We start from the raw sequence: 18071 nt of genomic DNA, 5'->3' as shown, positions 1-18071 counted from the left end.
CCCCAGCCCCTGCGCCCCGCCGCCCGCCACTTCCCTCACGGCGCGGAGGAGGAGGAGGAGCCAACGGGCGGCAGTCTCGCGAGACGCCGAGAACCCGCTCACCGCCTCACACCAGCCCAACCCCCTCTCCGCCTCAACAGACCGGCCCGCCGCCATTTGACAGCGGGGCGGGCCACTCCGCGCCGGTCGGGGCTGCACCCCCGGCGCCGGGCGCTGCAGCAGCCGCCGGCCATGAGTGAGTGCTGATAAGCTGGGAAGGGGCGCTTGGGAGGGGGATGGTGGGTGTCGCCGGGCACTTAGGAGTTCAATGGTCTGGTGTGGGGGTACACGGGGGGCCGTGATATCATGACGGGCGCTAGGCGAGGGACCCTTTATCAGCTGTGTCGCGGTAGCATGTCGCTGTCGTGACAGTCCTGACTCCTTTGCCTTACTGTTGGAGGCCTCGGCGGCCCCAGCTCCCCGCTGCCGAGCCACGGGGTGCCCGCAGGTGTGCCCAGCTTGTGGCCGTGCGCCGCCCCGGCACCGTTTATGGTCCGGGCCTGTGTGTGCTTTGGGAGGCTCCTGTAGCCCGTTGCGCTGCGGGGAGCCGCGGTGAGGGCTGGGCTTTGTCGAGGAGAGTGCTCATGGGCATCTACACCCAGCCTGGAACAAGTAGAAACTGTGGCGAGGCTCGGCCCTGCTGAGCTGGTCACCGTGGAGAGGGGTGATCCAATGCACTACGCTACGGGGAAAGGCGGTTGTCAGTAAGGATACAAAAAAAGCGACGGAAAACTAGAGGAAGGCAATAGCAGCGCAAAAATCTTTATTCTTTGCTGTTGGTTTGTTGTTTATTTTTTAAAGGGCAGCCAAATTTGATAATGAAAGCAATTAGGAAATAGCAGGAAGTGACAGGAAATGAATATGCAGTACCAGTATTGCTATGCTGTTTTAGTTGTTGCTCTTGCTACCTGTTGACCCTGTTGGTAAGATTGCAGACTAACAAATCTGTTTGCAGCTGGGCATGTCTTGTAGGGTAGAGGTCAGGAACCACCAAGTTTAGCAGCTATAGACCTCATGCTCATTAAAAGAATAATATGCAATAAGAATTAATATCAGTCAATTATATTTGATTAATTGGGGTTTTCCCCAAATGTCCAGGTTAGCTCACGGATTTGCATCTATTTTAGGATAAGACAAAATATTTGTTTTCCACAGGCAGCCAGATGGGCAACTAGAGTGAATTCCAAGAATTAGGGCCAGTCTCTTGTGCACAGGAATGATGATCAAGATTTGGAGCCACTATGAATTACTATGATACAAATAACGATTCTCCTTTCTGAAGTAAAAATCCTGCCTGAAAACAGGAGGTGGGCCTGCTGAAGCTGCTGCATGGTTACAGTGGATTATCACTGGGTTCTGCACAGGGCACACATGTCTTCCCCAAGTCACTCGCTGTGGAAAAGAATGCCAGCGGCTTTGCTACAGACGGGTTTCTTTTCATCTCGTGTGGCTGGGTTGGGTCAAAATGAGAAAGTGCACAGGCGAGTGAGTGTTCCCTGTGTTTAAAAATTCACGTTGATGCATACAAATTATCAGAGATGTTAACTGCATTGTAGTCTGAGTGCCAGATAGATTCCAAGCTCATAGAGAGGCCTGAGAGGCTTTGTTTTATACTAGCTAGAGAATTCATGACCCGTGAATTGAGTTAAAGACTGCTCTTCAAATTCTTAAATATGGATCTGATTAAATCAACTTCTGTAACAGCTTAGCCAGCTAGTGTGGAAGGTCATCTGTTGCCTGTGATGTTTTTATAGTCCAGTGAGAATCTGAGACCAGAACTGGAAGGAAAAATGAGGAGCAAGAAAAGCACATCCTTGAAAACAATGTAGTATGATTCCTTTCCACATAATATTTAAAACAGCTAAACCAGATAGAATAAATGTGATAACACATCAGTCTGCTGAAGAGCTTGATACCTCAAATACGTACATACATCATACAGAAATTAAAATGAAAACTCTGGTTTGTAAACAGGAAGGATTTAACATTATGAGTGTCTAATAGGAAATTTGTACATGCCAAAATACTGATGGTTTTGATAACACATGGATCACAGGAAACACAGGTTGAAACCGTTGTGCTCTGTGCATACAGGAAGCTCATTTTCTGAAGCTCCTTTATCAGCAAACAAGTCTCAGCTGTTCTGTGATGGCATAGTCCCTGAAAGACCCTTCTCTAGTTCACAGAAAAAGTAAAGTAAATGCTTTTGTATTACATGTGCTCCTCAGAGCTAATGAAATTACCCAATTAAAATGTTGAAAGGTTAGATCTTGCAGGATATTCTGGGTGCCTGAGAGCTCTTCAGAGAGAACATTCCATACCCTGCTCCTGTCTTGCTCAGTTTTCCCCCACCTTAGTGCATAAGGACTGGTTATTCCTACTGTTTGTAAATCTTTTGAGGGGAATGGTGGAATTTCTGGTGTTTGAAATACTCTTACTTGTACTACCTACTCAGGACAGTGGGAAAAGGTCCGGTGAGGAAAAGGGGAGGGTTTTCTTAGGCTTGTGTAAAATTATTTGCAAAGGTGCCTAAGAGAGTTAGAAAATTAATATGGGGCAATTTTTTTCCCCTGTAGCTAAGGAAAGGCTCATTAACCTTTTATGCTTAAAAAAATCTCTCCTTTACCAAGTGGCCTGGTTAAGGAATGGATTTAGTTGATTCTTTCAGTACCTTAGGAAGTTTCCTAAAAAAGATCTTAAGTCTTGTATCAGTAAGGCCCATAACTAATAAACCTCTATCATTGCTGTCTGACTGCTCAAGAGCAGTTCAAGAAGTTTAAGCAGATTTCCTTGTTAGTAGAAAAAGGACCAGGTTTCTTGAAAGAAAACAAAAACTTAGTCTGAAAATCTCAGTCTTGAAACTTGGTCTGTCAAGCATGAGCACGACAAAATTCAGGCTAAAGGCCAGTAGTTTGGAAATGCTGGTATGCACAAGTGTTTTGCAAGTTTAGCAATTCTAGCTATAAGTAATTTCTGCTAGCTACTGCAATTAGAAGGCTGGTATTTTAGCTGTGCAGTCAGCTCTTTTTCTTAGCTGAGCTGCTGTCTTTATCCTGCTGAAAACTTTATGGTTCCATTCCATGCAGTGAAACATATGTTTGTGTTCTTTTTACAGATATGAAGAAAACACGAACCTTTAGTTTTCTGTTTATTACCAAAGTATCTATTCTGTCAGTTTGAGTTCTTCTTTGCTGATTTAATGCATCAAAATCTTCCAGTCCACTTTAGACCTTTAGCAGTGCCTTTTGTGCAGGAGTTCTGCTTCTCAAATATCTTGAAGTATATCTGACAGTAGGAGGTCACACAAAAAAAAATAGGTAGTACTGAAAAATGAATTAGTTATGTAATCATCTTTTTTCTCTGCTTACAGAAGAACATGCATATATGCTCTTCCATATGTTCAATAGTTTTACTTTGGCATTTGGTGTGTTAATACTCTCCTCAAAACATAAAATTTACTTTCATTTCCTTGCTCTGATATGTGGTCTCAACAGCAATTAAAAAGGAGGAAAAGGAAAGGAAGACTTTAGTGTGTACTTGAGGCATAATTTCTTCCTATTCATAAAATACTACAGAATGGATGTTTCTGAGGCAAAGGTTTATTCAGCTGCTTTAGTCTAGAAATATATGTCTATATTTCACATAGATAGCTGTTCTCTGTTTAGCAAACAGGTGGTGGTATGAAAATAACACGTTTCTAATCTTTAGAAATGAGTTGCACAATCGAAAAAGCCTTAGCAGATGCGAAAGCACTGGTGGAACGGCTGAGGGAGCATGACAATGCAGCAGAAGCTCTGATTGAACAGACTACAGCTCTTAACAAACGGGTTGAAGCAATGAAACAGGTTTGTTTTCCAACTTTGTTTCCTCCCTTAAGAGAACGACATGGAAACACATAGTTTAAGATCATTTTTATGTGCTACTGTACAGTGTAAAACTATTGTGTTATTTGATTAATCCTTTAATACCATCATATTTTCATTAGAGGTGTGACTATAATCTAAAAATAGGTTGTTTATGTATTTAGTTTGATCCTGTGAAGAAGTTCTCTGTAACTCTACATTAAATATTGAAACTGGCATTTATTTCAAGAACACTGGTAGAAATTTGGTTGGTATCTTACAAACCCATTGTGTGGTGGCTTGTGTTTTGCTCTGCTGTGAAACTACTTGTTTTATTAATTTTAACATGCACATGTAATAGTACAGAGGCTCAGTCGTGCTTTCTTCTGTTCAGAATGCTTTTAACCTATCGCTGCTTCCTTTTGTTTCGAATTAGCTTCTTAGCCTTTTTTTTTTTTGTGTGTATGATCAGTTCCATTCTGATGTTAAGATATTCAAGGCGGGTCATTAGATTTTTCACTAGAAAACTCCTGGAAAAACATCAAGGGGTCTAATGACTTTCCATATGAGAGTTCATCCTGTCATTTTAATAGACCTCAGGATGTGTTAATTGGTCTATAAAGTAATAAAATCCTGTATGTGCTTCATCCCTGTAAAACCAGTCATGCAGAGGCTTCATGATTTCAAACTGAGAGCATTAAACTTACCCATTTGTTGAGATCCAGGATCCACAGACCTGAGAGTTCAGGCCCACAGGACTTGTACATGTACAGCCTTGTGGTTTAAGGTATTGGGAAGCCACAGTAAATATCTAGAGGTTAATACCTCGTGGATTTCTTTACCATATGTATATCAGTTTTAAATTACTTGATGGTGAAGTTGACCTGCATTAATTGAAGGTTAACCAATGCCCACTGCACACATCTAAGTTATGAAACTTGTATCAAACAAAGGCGATACTTTTGTGTCTCTAAAGGCCAGTATGTTAGCAACACCTCCAGAAGGGTTTCTATTTGTTTGTTTAACACTATTATTTAGAACCAAGCATTATCTTACTAGTTACAGACTTTGACAGTAGAACTGCTCCTCTGTGACTTGCTGATTAATGCTTGCCTTTGGTTACTCAAGTACGTTGTGGTTGGTTTGTTTTGGTTTTGTTTTTCCAATAACCAGTACCAAGAAGAAATTCAAGAGCTTAATGAAGTAGCAAGACATCGTCCTCGGTCTACGTTAGTGATGGGTATCCAACAAGAAAACAGACAGATTAGGGAACTGCAACAGGAAAATAAAGGTAAAACGATACTCTATCGTTTTCAAGTTCCAACCTGCACCACTGGAATCAGTGACACTTTCACCATTGATCTGTTCTCAAAAAAACTGATGTTGAAGTTTTTCTTCTAATCTTAATTTGTCAGTTTAACTGATTATAACAAAATCTAATAGAGTCCTAATGTCCAACCATTGGAACTATGATTGACAAAAAGTGAGAATTGTGGAAAATTACTTTTTCAGTCCTTATCTAATGTTTAGCACACGTGAGATAAATAGAACTTAATTCTGCAGTATAGGTATCTGTTTGGAAATGTGTTTCCCACTGCTAAAAATAACCAATTTAGGAACAGTCGGGAGAAGTTGTAGGGTAAGCACAATAGCATAATTCCTTCTGGAATTCTGTATACTAGGAATTAACTGTTCTTCCTGGAATACCTTACTTATTCTAACAGTTATATTCAGCAAAGGTTTCAATGATCTTGATTTGTATGAATCTCGTCTTATCTCGGCAGTTATTCGTCCTTTGATTAGTATATTTTGAACACGAGCATTTTTTAACTCTTATTTACCACGTTAAAACAGATCTGTAAACTTCTAGCTTCTGTACAGTGTTGCTTATAATGGCTAGAGTAAAGCTGCTCAGCTACACTCAACATGGCTTATGGGGACTGTATATGAAGTTGTATTAACAAAAGACCTCTGTTTCTGACAAGAATTTTCCCATGGCACTCACCACTGAAGACATCTGCAGAGCCTACACAGATTTTATGGTGCAAGGAGAGGGAACACTTCATTAAGGGCTTATTTCAGTTTTCTCAAGCTGAAGTGCTCTTGTATTTTGTTTTAGTTCTTCTCTGTTAAGCTCTAACTGAAATGAAAATTATTTTGGTAGAACTACGCACATCTCTTGAAGAACACCAATCTGCTCTGGAACTCATAATGAGCAAGTACAGAGAACAGATGTTTAGGTTGCTAATGGCGAGCAAAAAGGATGATCCAAGTATAATAATGAAGTTGAAAGAGCAACATTCCAAGGTAACAACTTAATTGTTTGGTTGGGTTTGAGGGGTTTTTTCCTTTGTTTTTCTTGGGTAATACTTCAGTTAGTTTGTAGTGGATCAGTTAATTTGTCTCAGGTTTTGTATCACTGTACTGCCAAGTCCTAATTTTTCTAATCCAGACCATGAAACATGATCAGGAACTTGATCAGTCAAGTCAACCTTATTGGCTTCTCATTTATTTAAGCTTTTAAAAAGTAGCATTTCATTACTGTATCTACTTCTTTTGTTTTGCTTCAGTCTTCAGGGCAACCACCTTCTTATACTTCCACAGGCTACAGACTTAGTAATTCAGACATTTAGACTGGCTTTAACTTACGCTTGTGACTCCAACAAATAATTAGTAAACCTGAAATATTTAAAGGCCCTTTTGAATGATGAGTAACTGAACATACACTTCTTTCCTGCTTCAGCCCTTGGTTGTTGTTTCAGTATTGATCAGGATTGCTGAGTAGAATCTAGGGCAGCTTGAGGGGCATAAAGGGTGGTGAAAGTTGCTGGTGAAAGGTTGCTGCATTTTATGGTTTTTGAAAACTAGAAAAGCAAAGTGTTGTTAAGCAATGTTTTTGTAAACTATTGTGAATGAGGCATATGGCAAACACAAAGGAGAGAAATGCAAAAAGTGTTCATAGATGTTTGAGGCTATCTTTGTAAAGAAACACTTTCATTGCATTCTTTGGTATTACAGCATTTAAGTTTTGCATGTGTGCTTTCCAGAGTAGAACTCTACACATTTGTTTTAGCATCTGGTCTAACACTAGTGACCTCGGAATAGGTCCTGAATCATATTGAGCAATAGACCATGTAAGCTGGCAAAGTAGGAAGCAGGGATGACAGCAGTCAGTATATCTAAAACCCACTACCTCCTTCCCAGCCCTTCTCAAGGGTATATCCTCACTAACTCATTCTCTACCACTGATCACAGCTTCAAGGTAAATTTAGTTTTTGATGGAAAAAAAAAAGTCTCCTATCATCACCTTCAGTGGAAACTGAGAAGAAAATAAAGATTTACAGCAAGTTCTACCCCCATCCCTCCCCCTTCCTCTCCCCTGGTCTGTGTGGGTGTTTAATAAGTAAACAGCTGAACAACAGCATTAGCAATTGAGGTGCCAGAGAGGAAAGAATGGAAAGGGCTGATGTTTCTTTTAGTAAAGTATATTTGGCTCACATCAAGTTTATGATTCCAAGTGAGGCAGTTCTTTACGGTAGCTTAATCATTTCTGATAGTTTAAAGGCAAGCTGATCATCTGCTAGATGTGTGGACCTCCATTCAAATTTGTAATTTAAAGGTGGGATTTAACTTTAGTCTATAGTGTTCTTTATTTCAGTTTACTGTTCTGCTTTTCCCAATATTACTTAGTAGCTGTCCAAAGGTCAGGTCAGACACAAAAAGACTGGCATGACAGGTGGTCAGTGAAAACAAATATTTTAATGGTGTTTCCAAAAGCTTTTATTTTTCATTGCCTTTTTCTCAACTTGTCCTTTATTCAAACTCTACTATCATAGAACCACAGAATGGTTTGGGTTCGAAGTGACCTTAAAGACCATCTAGTTCCAGCCCTCCTGCTGTGGGCAGGGACACCTTCCACTAGACCAGGTTGCTCCAAGCCCCATCCAACCTGGCCTTGAACACTGTCAGCGATGGGGCAGCCACAGGTTCTCTGGGCAGCCTGTGCCAGTGCCTCACCACCTTCACAGAACTCCCTAATGGCTAATCTAAATCTCCCCTCTGTCAGTTTAAAGCCATTCTCCCTTGTCCTGTCCCTACATGCACTTGTAAAAAGCCCCTCTCCAGTTTTCTTGTAGTTCCCCCTTTGGGTACTGGAAGACCATTATATAAGGTCTCCCCTGAGCCTTCTCTTCTCCAGGCTGAACAAACCCAGCTCTCTCAAGCCTGTCTTCATAGCAGAGGTGCTCCAGCCCTCTGAGCATCTTTGTCACCTCCTCTGGATTTGCTCCCAGAAGTTCCATGTCCTTTTAATGTTTGGGACCTCAGAGCTGAATGCAGTACTTCAGGTGGCATCTCACAACAACAGAGCAGATGGGTAGAATCACCTCCCTTGACCTGCTGGTTACGCTCCTTTTGATGCAGCCCAGCACATGGCTGTTTTCAGGGCTGCAAATACACATTGCTGGATCATGTTGAGCTTTATCAACCAACACCCACTGTCATTGTTTACTTTTTATGTTGTAGGAGCTGCAAGTACATGTGGACCAAATTACAGAAATGGCAGCAGTAATGAGGAAAGCCATTGAAATTGATGAAAAGCAGGGTTGTAAAGAGCAGGAACGAATCCTTCAGCTGGAGGCAAGTAAAAAATCAGAACAGCTATGGTGCCAAGAGCAAGGCAGTAAATATTAACACAGTTATTTCTGTTCAGTTACTCTATCTCATATGAGTTACTCTATCAGTCACTCACACTGCTATTTTGTTGCACTTTCCTTGTTGGAGGACTGGAGGTACTATTTTCCCCCTCCGTCCTCTCCTCAAGTCTTGCATAGTGATACCAGTCACTGATGTCTGGTGATGAAGAATATACGTATTGCCTTAAGCTTTCTCTTTTTTTGAAGTCCCTAGGAGTGTAACCAAAAGCTAGGAAATAATACTGATTCATCCTAATGAGACACTAGGGTGCAAATAATAATACCCACACCTTTGGCTTTTAAATATGATTTTTTTTTTAGCAATAATTTTGTGCCTTTGGGAGATTCTCAGTTGCTTAGCATTGGAGGAGCCACAGCTTTGCTCTTTGATTAAGTACTAGCAAAGCAGTTAATTATGGGACAGTGTATGTGGAAAGAACAGATGTTACTTTTAAATGCAACTCTGTTACTCTTTTCTTACCCATCTTTGTGTTTTGAGGGGTTTTTTTAGTGCTTAATGACCATTCAGGAGAGCAAGAGAGTCAGAAACTTAAAGTTCTCAGTTTTAAAAAGTAACATAGCACCACCTGACTGCATATCAGTATTTTAATCCTTTTACATGTGTTTGGAGTAGAGGGGAGATTGTTAATGGAGTTATCTTGACTTCTTTCTGGAGTTCTCTCAATTACCTTTTTCTTTCTCTGGTTACAGCAGGAAAACAAAGGCCTGAGAGAAATTCTTCAAATAACCAGAGAATCATTTCTGAACCTCAAGAAAGAAGATGCCTCAGAGAGCACATCTCTGTCAGGATTAGTAACAAGCAGTGATTTGAGCCTGAGGAAAAGCTGAAGACTCTGGAAGCCCACAAGCTTCAATTGCACACTTTACAAACTGAGTATCAGGGGTCACTTGTCAAGCACTTGTTACAGAATAGGGCACCAGCAAGCTAATGCATCTTAAACTCCAGTTTAGTGGCTTTTATACCGAGTAAGATAAATTACAATTGGTAGTCTACAAAAGCCTTAGGGACAGACTTAATTGCCATAGATCTAACTTTCATAGGAAATGGATTCATGGACTTATCCCATTGGAAATTCTTTTTATATGACACCATTTTACAGATAAAAGACAAGATTTCACAGAATCTAGCTAAATTCGTGTTCATAAAAAGTTTCAGTGTGCCTGTTATGTAATGAAGGTAAGCTTTAAAGTCTCATCTCTGGCTAAAAAGTAGTAACTTCTGAGTATGCTTTGTGCATGGCCCACGTCATGTTTTTTTTCCTTTTAGTATGTTTTTAATAGATTCTCATGTTGCAACAAACCTGGTTAATGGAAAGGGTGCACAGGCAGCCTAAAACATAAGGATGTCTGTGATTTGGCCTGTTCAAATATAAGGTTGATTGTCCAAACAGAAGCCATGGTTTTGCTATTCAATATTTCTTTGTTTAAATTGAACACAGTTCTTTAAAACATGTCTACTTGACTGTATTTTCAAAACAATTAAAAGAGCTGCTCCTGCTTTGTTGGCTTCTGGAACACAGGTAGCACACTATAATTCTTCCTTAGTTTTTACTTCTAAGAGAGAAAAGCAGGCTCAGTTCTTTAGAAGCAAGAAGCCACAGTAGTTCCACCTATTTCTTCTTGGATTGGGAAATGGCAATTTGAAAGCACCTGCGCAGCAGCAGCAGCATTTCTGCAATTAGTTGGCAGCCTGCAGTTAGTACTCTTCATTTTTAAGTACTAAGTAGTCATCAGGAAGGTTTTTAAGTAAGTTCAAGGTACGTGTTATGTTTGCACTAGGGAAAGTTTCGCTATGCTATACTGATGAATAGACTGCTCGCTTGCAATCCTGCAATACTTACAAGAAATGAAAAGGAATTAGGTTTTCTAGATCAAAGTGCAGCTGATGTTGTATGCAGATCTGATAGATGTGCTACTCAAGACAGGCTTGTAGTAAAGAGATGCCAAAATAATTATATTTGGCTTTTGTTTGTCTGACTATCCCTTCTTGGTCTAGGCAGAGAGAACACCTCTGCTCTTGATGGATATCATCACTTTTTATCCAGCACATTAATGTATTCTTTCCTTGGAAAGCATACTCAACAGCAGCAGAGTGAAAGCTTTCAACCACAGACAACTGTTGATCTATAAATGCCACCTGCAGTTGAGTATTTTGGCTATTTAATACCTCACACAGCAAAGCAAGTTGAACCCCTATTCTGAAATCAACTGTTAATCAGATTTGATTTTCATTTGCAACAATGCAGAAAGAATTAAGCACCAAACACTTTGAAGTGTGTCACTTTCAAATGTAACTTCCCTTTGACTCAGTACAGCTTCCCTGGGTTCAAGGTAAACTCACCCAGCTCTAAGGGTGAACTTCCAGGGCCCAATAAAGTCATTTATAGGGAACTTAATATTTTTGTTCTGTTGCTGCCCCACTTCCCATAGTACTTTTAAGAGGAAAAAGTGAAGCGGTGGCAAAGGAGTTTTTAGCAGAGAGAATAAATGCTGGTTTTCAATGAGCCAATCCACATGGGAAAAAATGCAGTTAAAAGAACAGATAAATTCATGCTATCCCAATTTTCACAGCATTTTTTAAATAAGTTGGATAATTGCTATTTCTCTTTCCAGAGCACCTCAGCTTGTTTCCAGGCTTAAGAATATAGTGAGGTCTTTCATGTATGTGAGAGAACAAAAAGTTTTAACCTTTTCCAAACTTAACACCTGGTGGGAGTTGTTTGGGGAGCATTTGAGCTCAAGCACAGAACAGCCTTGTCTGCTATTAGCGTCTATAAAACCTTGCCAATGCTGCTCTCATTTAGATTTCGCATTCCTGCTGTAGCTTGCGAGCTGGTGACTTACCCTTTTTTCAATGGAGTATTTTGTTGTTCCTAACTCACAAGAAGTTTGGGCTTCATTTGATTAAGTGATTCCTTTTCTAAGTGTCTTTTCAGCCATTGACTGGTCTCAGATGTTTATATCCATGTAATGCTGAATGCTGTTTCCTGGCTGACATTCTGGTTTGCCTTTCAAGAACAGTCTCCAGCACTGTATAGCAGAGAGGGAGTGTTAGTCTGTGGCATTCTAAGGTTGCTCTATTATGAAATAATGCTTGATTAGTGTTTATTTTTGTAAAGAAAAATGTGACTTAATTTATCTACTCCTAGTCTTCATATTTGATACTTCTCCCCTTTCATCCCCCTGACCTGATCACTTTAGGATTTTACAGAACCTTCACGGTGTGTGGAGTGACTATTTTTCATTGCATACCTGTTATTTTTGTAATGCAGATGGCTTGAAAAGAATTTATTGCTAGAATTGTGTACTGTACAGTAAACTTATTTTATGAATAAAGTTAACTGAAAACATGTATGGCTTCATGCTTAAAACAGGGTACTGAATCCACAGTGAGCCTTAGCCGGTAACATGCAACAAAAAGAATACATCTTTTTGCCATTGACTCAGCTGATCCTTATACTTCCAGGCAGGCAGGCCAAGTGTTGTGCTTTTATTCATGTGGCTATATAGTAAGAGAAAAATCCTCTGTATAGTCTTAACTTTCTCTTGAAAAGCAGCAGTCTCTTCTACACAAGCAGTTGTCCACCTTTCAAATGAATCACTGGAAGTGTTTACTAAGCAGTCCACAGGCTTTGATTTTTGGATCAAAACCTACTTTGGTGCAGATAGGATGTAACAGCTGAGGGTTTTTCTTGAAGATTAAAAAAACCCCACTTTGGCACAGTTCAGACTCCAGGCTCTCTGTCACATAAATGAGAACATGAGTGGATTACATTCATAAGCTGACAACGTCATGTTTTCTCCACTTCCCCATGATTTCTCTGAAGAGAATCTTGTTTTCAGTATCACAGATTTGGTGTTTAAAAAAAGCTAATAAATGTCATGCTAAGTCATAAATACAAGTTAGTAGCTATTCTGCTGAGCTAAAACCAAAGGGCAGCTTGAAACTAAACTGGGCTGCTTCTTACAAGTAAAAAACTTTAAAAGCTAAAGCTATTTCAAACAAGGGCATTGGAGTAGAAGATTATGTTCAAATACATAACTGATGGCCCTGCTTTCATACAGAATTGTGTTTACTAGGATCCCTTTGGATACCCAAGGTACGAGTTACATTGGCTTCAGAAGTTTTCATGTTATTTTGCATACATTAAGCTTTAAAAGCACTTTTTTGATTGAGACTTTCTAAATCTCCTGTTTGAGTGTAAAACAGACTTTTTCTCTCTGGGGACACTGATGGCCAAGTGTCTCACGATGATAGGCAGTTAAATTGGCTGACAGAACAACTGTGTTGGTTACAGTATGACAGGTTATATGCAATGGCAGTGGAAGAATGAGACAGGAGAACTATGGAAGTAGTTAAGTCAGAAGTGAAGTTATGTGGTGGAGGAGTCAATATTAACATGACACCTTTACCAACCTATTTGACACCATGCTGTCGGCAGCACTTAAGTTCTGGAAGCAGCATCTGCCACAAGAGACAAAATCCACAAAAAGAAAAAGCAGGAGCTCAGCTGTAGGTGCCAGGAAGCTGCCAGCCCTCTGCACAGCTGTCACAGGAGCAGTGGCTCAGAAGGAAGCCATTTAACACAGTGTGCAAACAAACCCATCTCCTTGCTGTCCTAGAAAGATCCATATGCTCTCCCACACATATGGATCCCTGAACCAGCACCAAGGAACCAGTGCCTGTTGTGACTGTTTAAAGGGGTCAGGTAGGTTCTGTAGGATGTCAACAGAAGATCTCTTGCTAAACTTACCTTTCCAGAACCCCATGGTGTGCAGGGAGAACCACACGTGGCACACTGCTGTTTGACACCATGTGCACGTACCTGCTAAAGGTGTAGGTGACTCAGCCTCACCTTTTCCACCTCCCACTTCTGTGATGCAGTTGATTTTCATGCTGATGACAGTAGAACAGACTAAGCCAAACTGCTCAGCTTCCACATGCTGAAGTGCGCTGCAAAATAAAACATGCTCTCTTTCAGTGAAAAGATACTGACGTTCCTGCTGCCGCAAGCACCTTCCTTCCCTAGGCTTGTTCTGATGCAGCAGCGTGCCTGTTGGAGCCAGTGTGGTCGCAGCTTTGTGTTAGAGGACATCATGGAATCACAGGCTGGTTCAGGTCAGAAGGGACCTTAAAGACCATCTGGTTCCAACCTCCCTGCCATGGGCAGGGACGCCTTCCACTAGACTAATAACATAATTATTTCCCAAGTTTAGGAAAAGACTTCATCTGACATTTAGAAGGAGAAAACCTTAAACAGCTGCTCAATGTGGAAGGAAACATTTGCCAGTTCCAGTCTTGGAAAAAGTACGTGCTGGCAGCACTCCTTGGACACAAGCTAGAGAACAGTGGCACAAGGGAGACAAGCAGCACTCCAGCTGCAGTTCCTTTCTGTTGCCCAAAGGTGAAGTTTTACCTTTTTCTAAAGAACAGCAGAATAAATTGTTTCCATACGGCATTATAAACCTTAAAAAACACATTTGAGGACAGCTATTTCAGCAGTGAAAAGCATTACATAGATTTTCAGCAGTTGAGTTGCTGGAAGCCTGAACAACACAGCACACGAATTGGTGCAGGGTGACCAAGTCTTCATTCTTCCAATATTACATTCAGGAACATAGTAAACAACTTCAATGAATCACCATCTGCAGCTCATTAAATTACTGGCTGGGCAAACAGCACCTGCCTCCTATGGTATACTCCATCCGTGGTTCTTTCTGCTTCCTGCATATGGCTTTCCCCCCAAAGCATTCAGTATCAAGAGAGGTTAATCCAGCTTGTTTAGAGCTCATCAGGTAACAATCTATTGTTACACCAGAAGGCTCTAAAGAAATGCAGAAAAATGCAAGGAGTGCTTTTCCTGACAAGGCAGGCTTGTGAGAAGTCAGTTCTGAAGCAGGCAGGCAAGTTGTACACAGCCGCTCCCTCTCACCCCCAGAATGAGCTGATTTATTGCTCTGTTGTGAAGTTGTCCTCCCCCAGCATGCATAGAAGGCTAAAGCCTTGCATACTGCTGGAGACAGCTGTCTGCCTACAGACAAGGTCTGGTATAAACAAGCTTCTGGTTGAACAAGCAGAAAAGTTATTAGAGCTCTCATTTCTAGAGAAAACTAAAGCACCAAAGACAAGGGATGGGACAACCAAATCAGGTGAATATCAACTACAATTCAAATTAATAGGCAGGGATATATCCATGCACCTCAGCCACTGAGTCAGAACACAGACCTGATGCTTACAATGCTTGTCTTCCATAGAGTATTTACATACTGGAAGCTCAATGCTTCCCATTCTGACTATTCACTGGCTAAACCAACCAGAAATCAAGGTTGTAATAAAGCCCCCCACAAGTACCACCACAAAGATCACATGTCAACCTACATCACACTGCTGCCAGCCCTTAAGGAAGAGAGATTAAAGGCACAGACTGATTTTTCAGAAGTTTTCAAATAAAGGAGGATGAGGACAAGGAGGAGGCAAGGACAACACCAGCATGAAAGCTGAAGAGCCTTGCAGGGGTGAGAAGCGCGAGTGAAAACACACAGAATGTGGGTGCTGGGAAGGCTGTTTTCGCACATGTTCCAGGTTGGAGCAGTGGACAGATACAGAGGGGAACAAAGAAATCCTTGAAGCTTCATTTATCTCATTTGCTATTGCAAAGAAAAGCAAAGGCTGGGAAGGAGTAACCTGGCACTAGTTCAGGGAAACAGGAAGATCTCATAGGTGAGCAATAGCTACAAGATCTGCAGTGCTGACGGATGATTTTGGTGGCCTTAACCCAGCCTGTTGCCTTGACACTACAAGCCAAAACATACACCTTACACTTCAGGGTTAGGAGCAGAAGTGTGCTGAGACAGTCCTCTAGAAATTAAAGAAATAAATACACCCTCCTGAAGAGTTACTGATGTTTGTGCCATTTAGTAACAGGATTTTGGTCCTCAAGCAGTTCTAAACTGAACCTTGCTTTATCTTCCTTTTAGTTTTCCAGTTGCTTGGGACAGTTTCACACAGTTTTGGCAATGGCCAAATGCCTCAGACACAGGAAAACAAGACCAGCTTGAAATCAAGGAACCAGGCAAACTAGGCCATGCTGCTGTCTCTCTGGTAGCAATACCAAAAGTATGTCAGACAGTTACTGTACTTGACAGGACTGAGTTTGGGTTTCAGACTGGCACCCCACAAAGTTTGCATTCTGCTCAGATTTCCGCAAGCAAGGCTTGCAGCCCAAAGTGGCAATGGTGTTAAGCCAACACAACATTTTCCTCAGAAGCCTCTGTCACAGAGTTTTATAACACCCAGCACTTGGGCCCCCAAAACGGTTTGAATGCTTTATAACCTGACACATGCAACATTTCTACCAAACAGTTAGGAAGATCTAATGACAACTACTAATACCTTTTCTTCTTACCAAGCATTAGCAGAGGAGACTGCTGGACTGGGAGCTCTACATCACGCCGTTCCTTCCCATAAGGAAAGCCACTTGCATAGGACACAACTGCCGAGATGACAAAGGGACATTTATTTTGTGGGTCCCCTTCTATAATTTCCCATAACCTGCTCCCAAATCAGTTTGTCTTCCTCTTCACTGACGTATATCCATGGAAAGCCTGAGCTGTTTCTACTTTCAGTCATACTTTCTGACCATTTGGAGAAGGAGGCAGGCAAGCTGCCTGACATTTGTAGCACTCCATGAAGCAGTAGTCAGGTTAGGTTTGTGTTTTTAAAGTGAGGAAGTAGAGACAAGAACAAAAGAAGATCTGCTTGCTTGAGAAGATCAGTGTCCTAGAGTTCACTTGTGCCATAGCTTGTTTAACTGCTAGGAGAAACCAACACGGGTGTGAAAGCAAGGGGAGAAGGAAAAGGGCTTCTTCTGCAAGATTTGGATCTAGTAAAGCTCAACAATTAGCTAAGTCAAATAACACAATGTGATCATTGCACATTACTACAATGCACCAAAGACTGCAGAAGACTCAGTGAGTGTGCCGAAATCATCTTGGCAGAAGAATTCTCTACAGCAGAAGAAAATAGCTCACAGCATAGTCCAGAAAGCTTCAGTTTACAGGAAGCTTCAAACCACTGCCTAGAAGGACATAAAGTCCCCAGGAGCAGTAGATAGTATTATTTTAAGCTAGCAAAATTGCAAGGTAGCTGTGCAAAATTTAGCACAGCTAACACAGCAAGGCAGTAAATGCTTCCCATGAGAGACCTGGCACTCCAAAGAGAGGCATAGCAGGGTAGGATCCAGTTTTTATTTTGCAACTGCCTCAGAAGGTACACAAAAAGCAACCTGAAAATTATCCCTTCAAAACCCCAGTGGATCGGTTTGTGTATTTTGATTATTACCACTGTTACCTACTGTGGCTTACAGAATATGGAAGAAAATTTCCATACTGTCTCTGAGCAGCCTAAGAGAAGTAAATCTCTGAGTCAGGATTTAGAGTTCAAAGCCCCCTTCTGCCGTAGACTTCCTGCATGATCTTGCAGACTAGTTTCCAGTCAAGAAGTGGATGACGACCACCATTCCTTTGCTCCCTAGAACCTCCCCTGACAAAGCTGTAAGAAAAAGCCTCTTTGGACCATGCACTTACTCAACCAGCTTCAGACAGAACACAAGCCCTCTCCAGCCTCTGGGTGTCACTGCAACTACAGTAAGTCCTCACAACAGGTCAGCTAAGTTCCTCCCTCCTCTACCCCCCCATCCCTTGAGGCTAAGAAGTTTTTCCAAAACAAACTATCCCTACAATACCGAAGACAGAACCTAAGGTGTAAAAGCATCTTTAAATTCAAAGAGGCCCCATTAGTTCCAATATTCTTTCAAAAGGCATCTTTATTATAAAAGATATAGAAAATTAGAGTTAAACTTGTTTCTTGCACAATATTAATCACAGCAGTTATAAAAAGACCAAGGTAAACATGTTTAAGAGCATTTGTATACCAAATAAGTGTTTGCTACTTGCCATCAAATACAGCAAAGACATGCTTGGTGTCAGAGCAGCAAGGGCAGTCAGCAAGCATCAGTCTGCCACAGGCTAGGGAAAGAGCCTTCATGGGCCACAACAGCACAGCAAAGCAAGACACAAACTGCAGGATCTCAGCCTTGCTCTACTGTTTGAGGCAGATGTTTCAGCTCCAAGCAATCATGGGATTTGTCTCGCTCTACACATCAGATGAGCTCAGTCACCTCTCACTATGCCATTAAGCTTTCACTCCTTAAAGGAAAGGGCAGGTAAGTAAGAGTCATTTTAAAGCCATTAATTCCTTCCTATTGCCAGGGTGTCTTAACTTTCACTTAAGTTCCCAAATAAAGCTCTTTTTCCAGTTTCCTTACATACTTATACCAAGAATTTAAAGTGATGGCCAAGAACCTGAGTTGCCACCATGAGGGTATACATTCATGAGGATATTCATTCAGGTAGCAGAAGAGCCATCCACCTTCAGACAGAAAGGACCATGCACTTTGCTGCCCACACTACCAAG

The 18071-nt window shown here is 41.3% G+C and overlaps 1 protein-coding gene across 1 annotated transcript; it reads left to right on the top strand.

The window, feature by feature from the left end:
- Positions 1–128: 128 nt before the first annotated feature.
- On the top strand, positions 129–11944 carry FGFR1OP2 (FGFR1 oncogene partner 2). Its single transcript, XM_061359771.1, has 6 exons — positions 129–235; positions 3748–3884; positions 5055–5172; positions 6046–6188; positions 8406–8519; positions 9287–11944. The coding sequence occupies exons 1-6, from the start codon at positions 232–234 to the stop codon at positions 9422–9424; spliced, it is 654 nt and encodes a 217-aa protein (XP_061215755.1). The 5' UTR covers positions 129–231; the 3' UTR covers positions 9425–11944.
- The last annotated feature ends 6127 nt before the right edge of the window (positions 11945–18071 follow it).

Source organism: Neopsephotus bourkii, unplaced genomic scaffold (assembly GCF_033783945.1).
Source record: "Neopsephotus bourkii isolate Nb327-2 ecotype Australia unplaced genomic scaffold, CSIRO-AGI_Nbou_v1 NB_107, whole genome shotgun sequence".
NCBI classification, from domain to species: Eukaryota; Metazoa; Chordata; class Aves; order Psittaciformes; family Psittacidae; genus Neopsephotus; species Neopsephotus bourkii.
The sequence above is the reverse complement of the archived record's forward strand: the minus strand, read 5'-3'. Positions and strand labels throughout refer to the sequence as shown.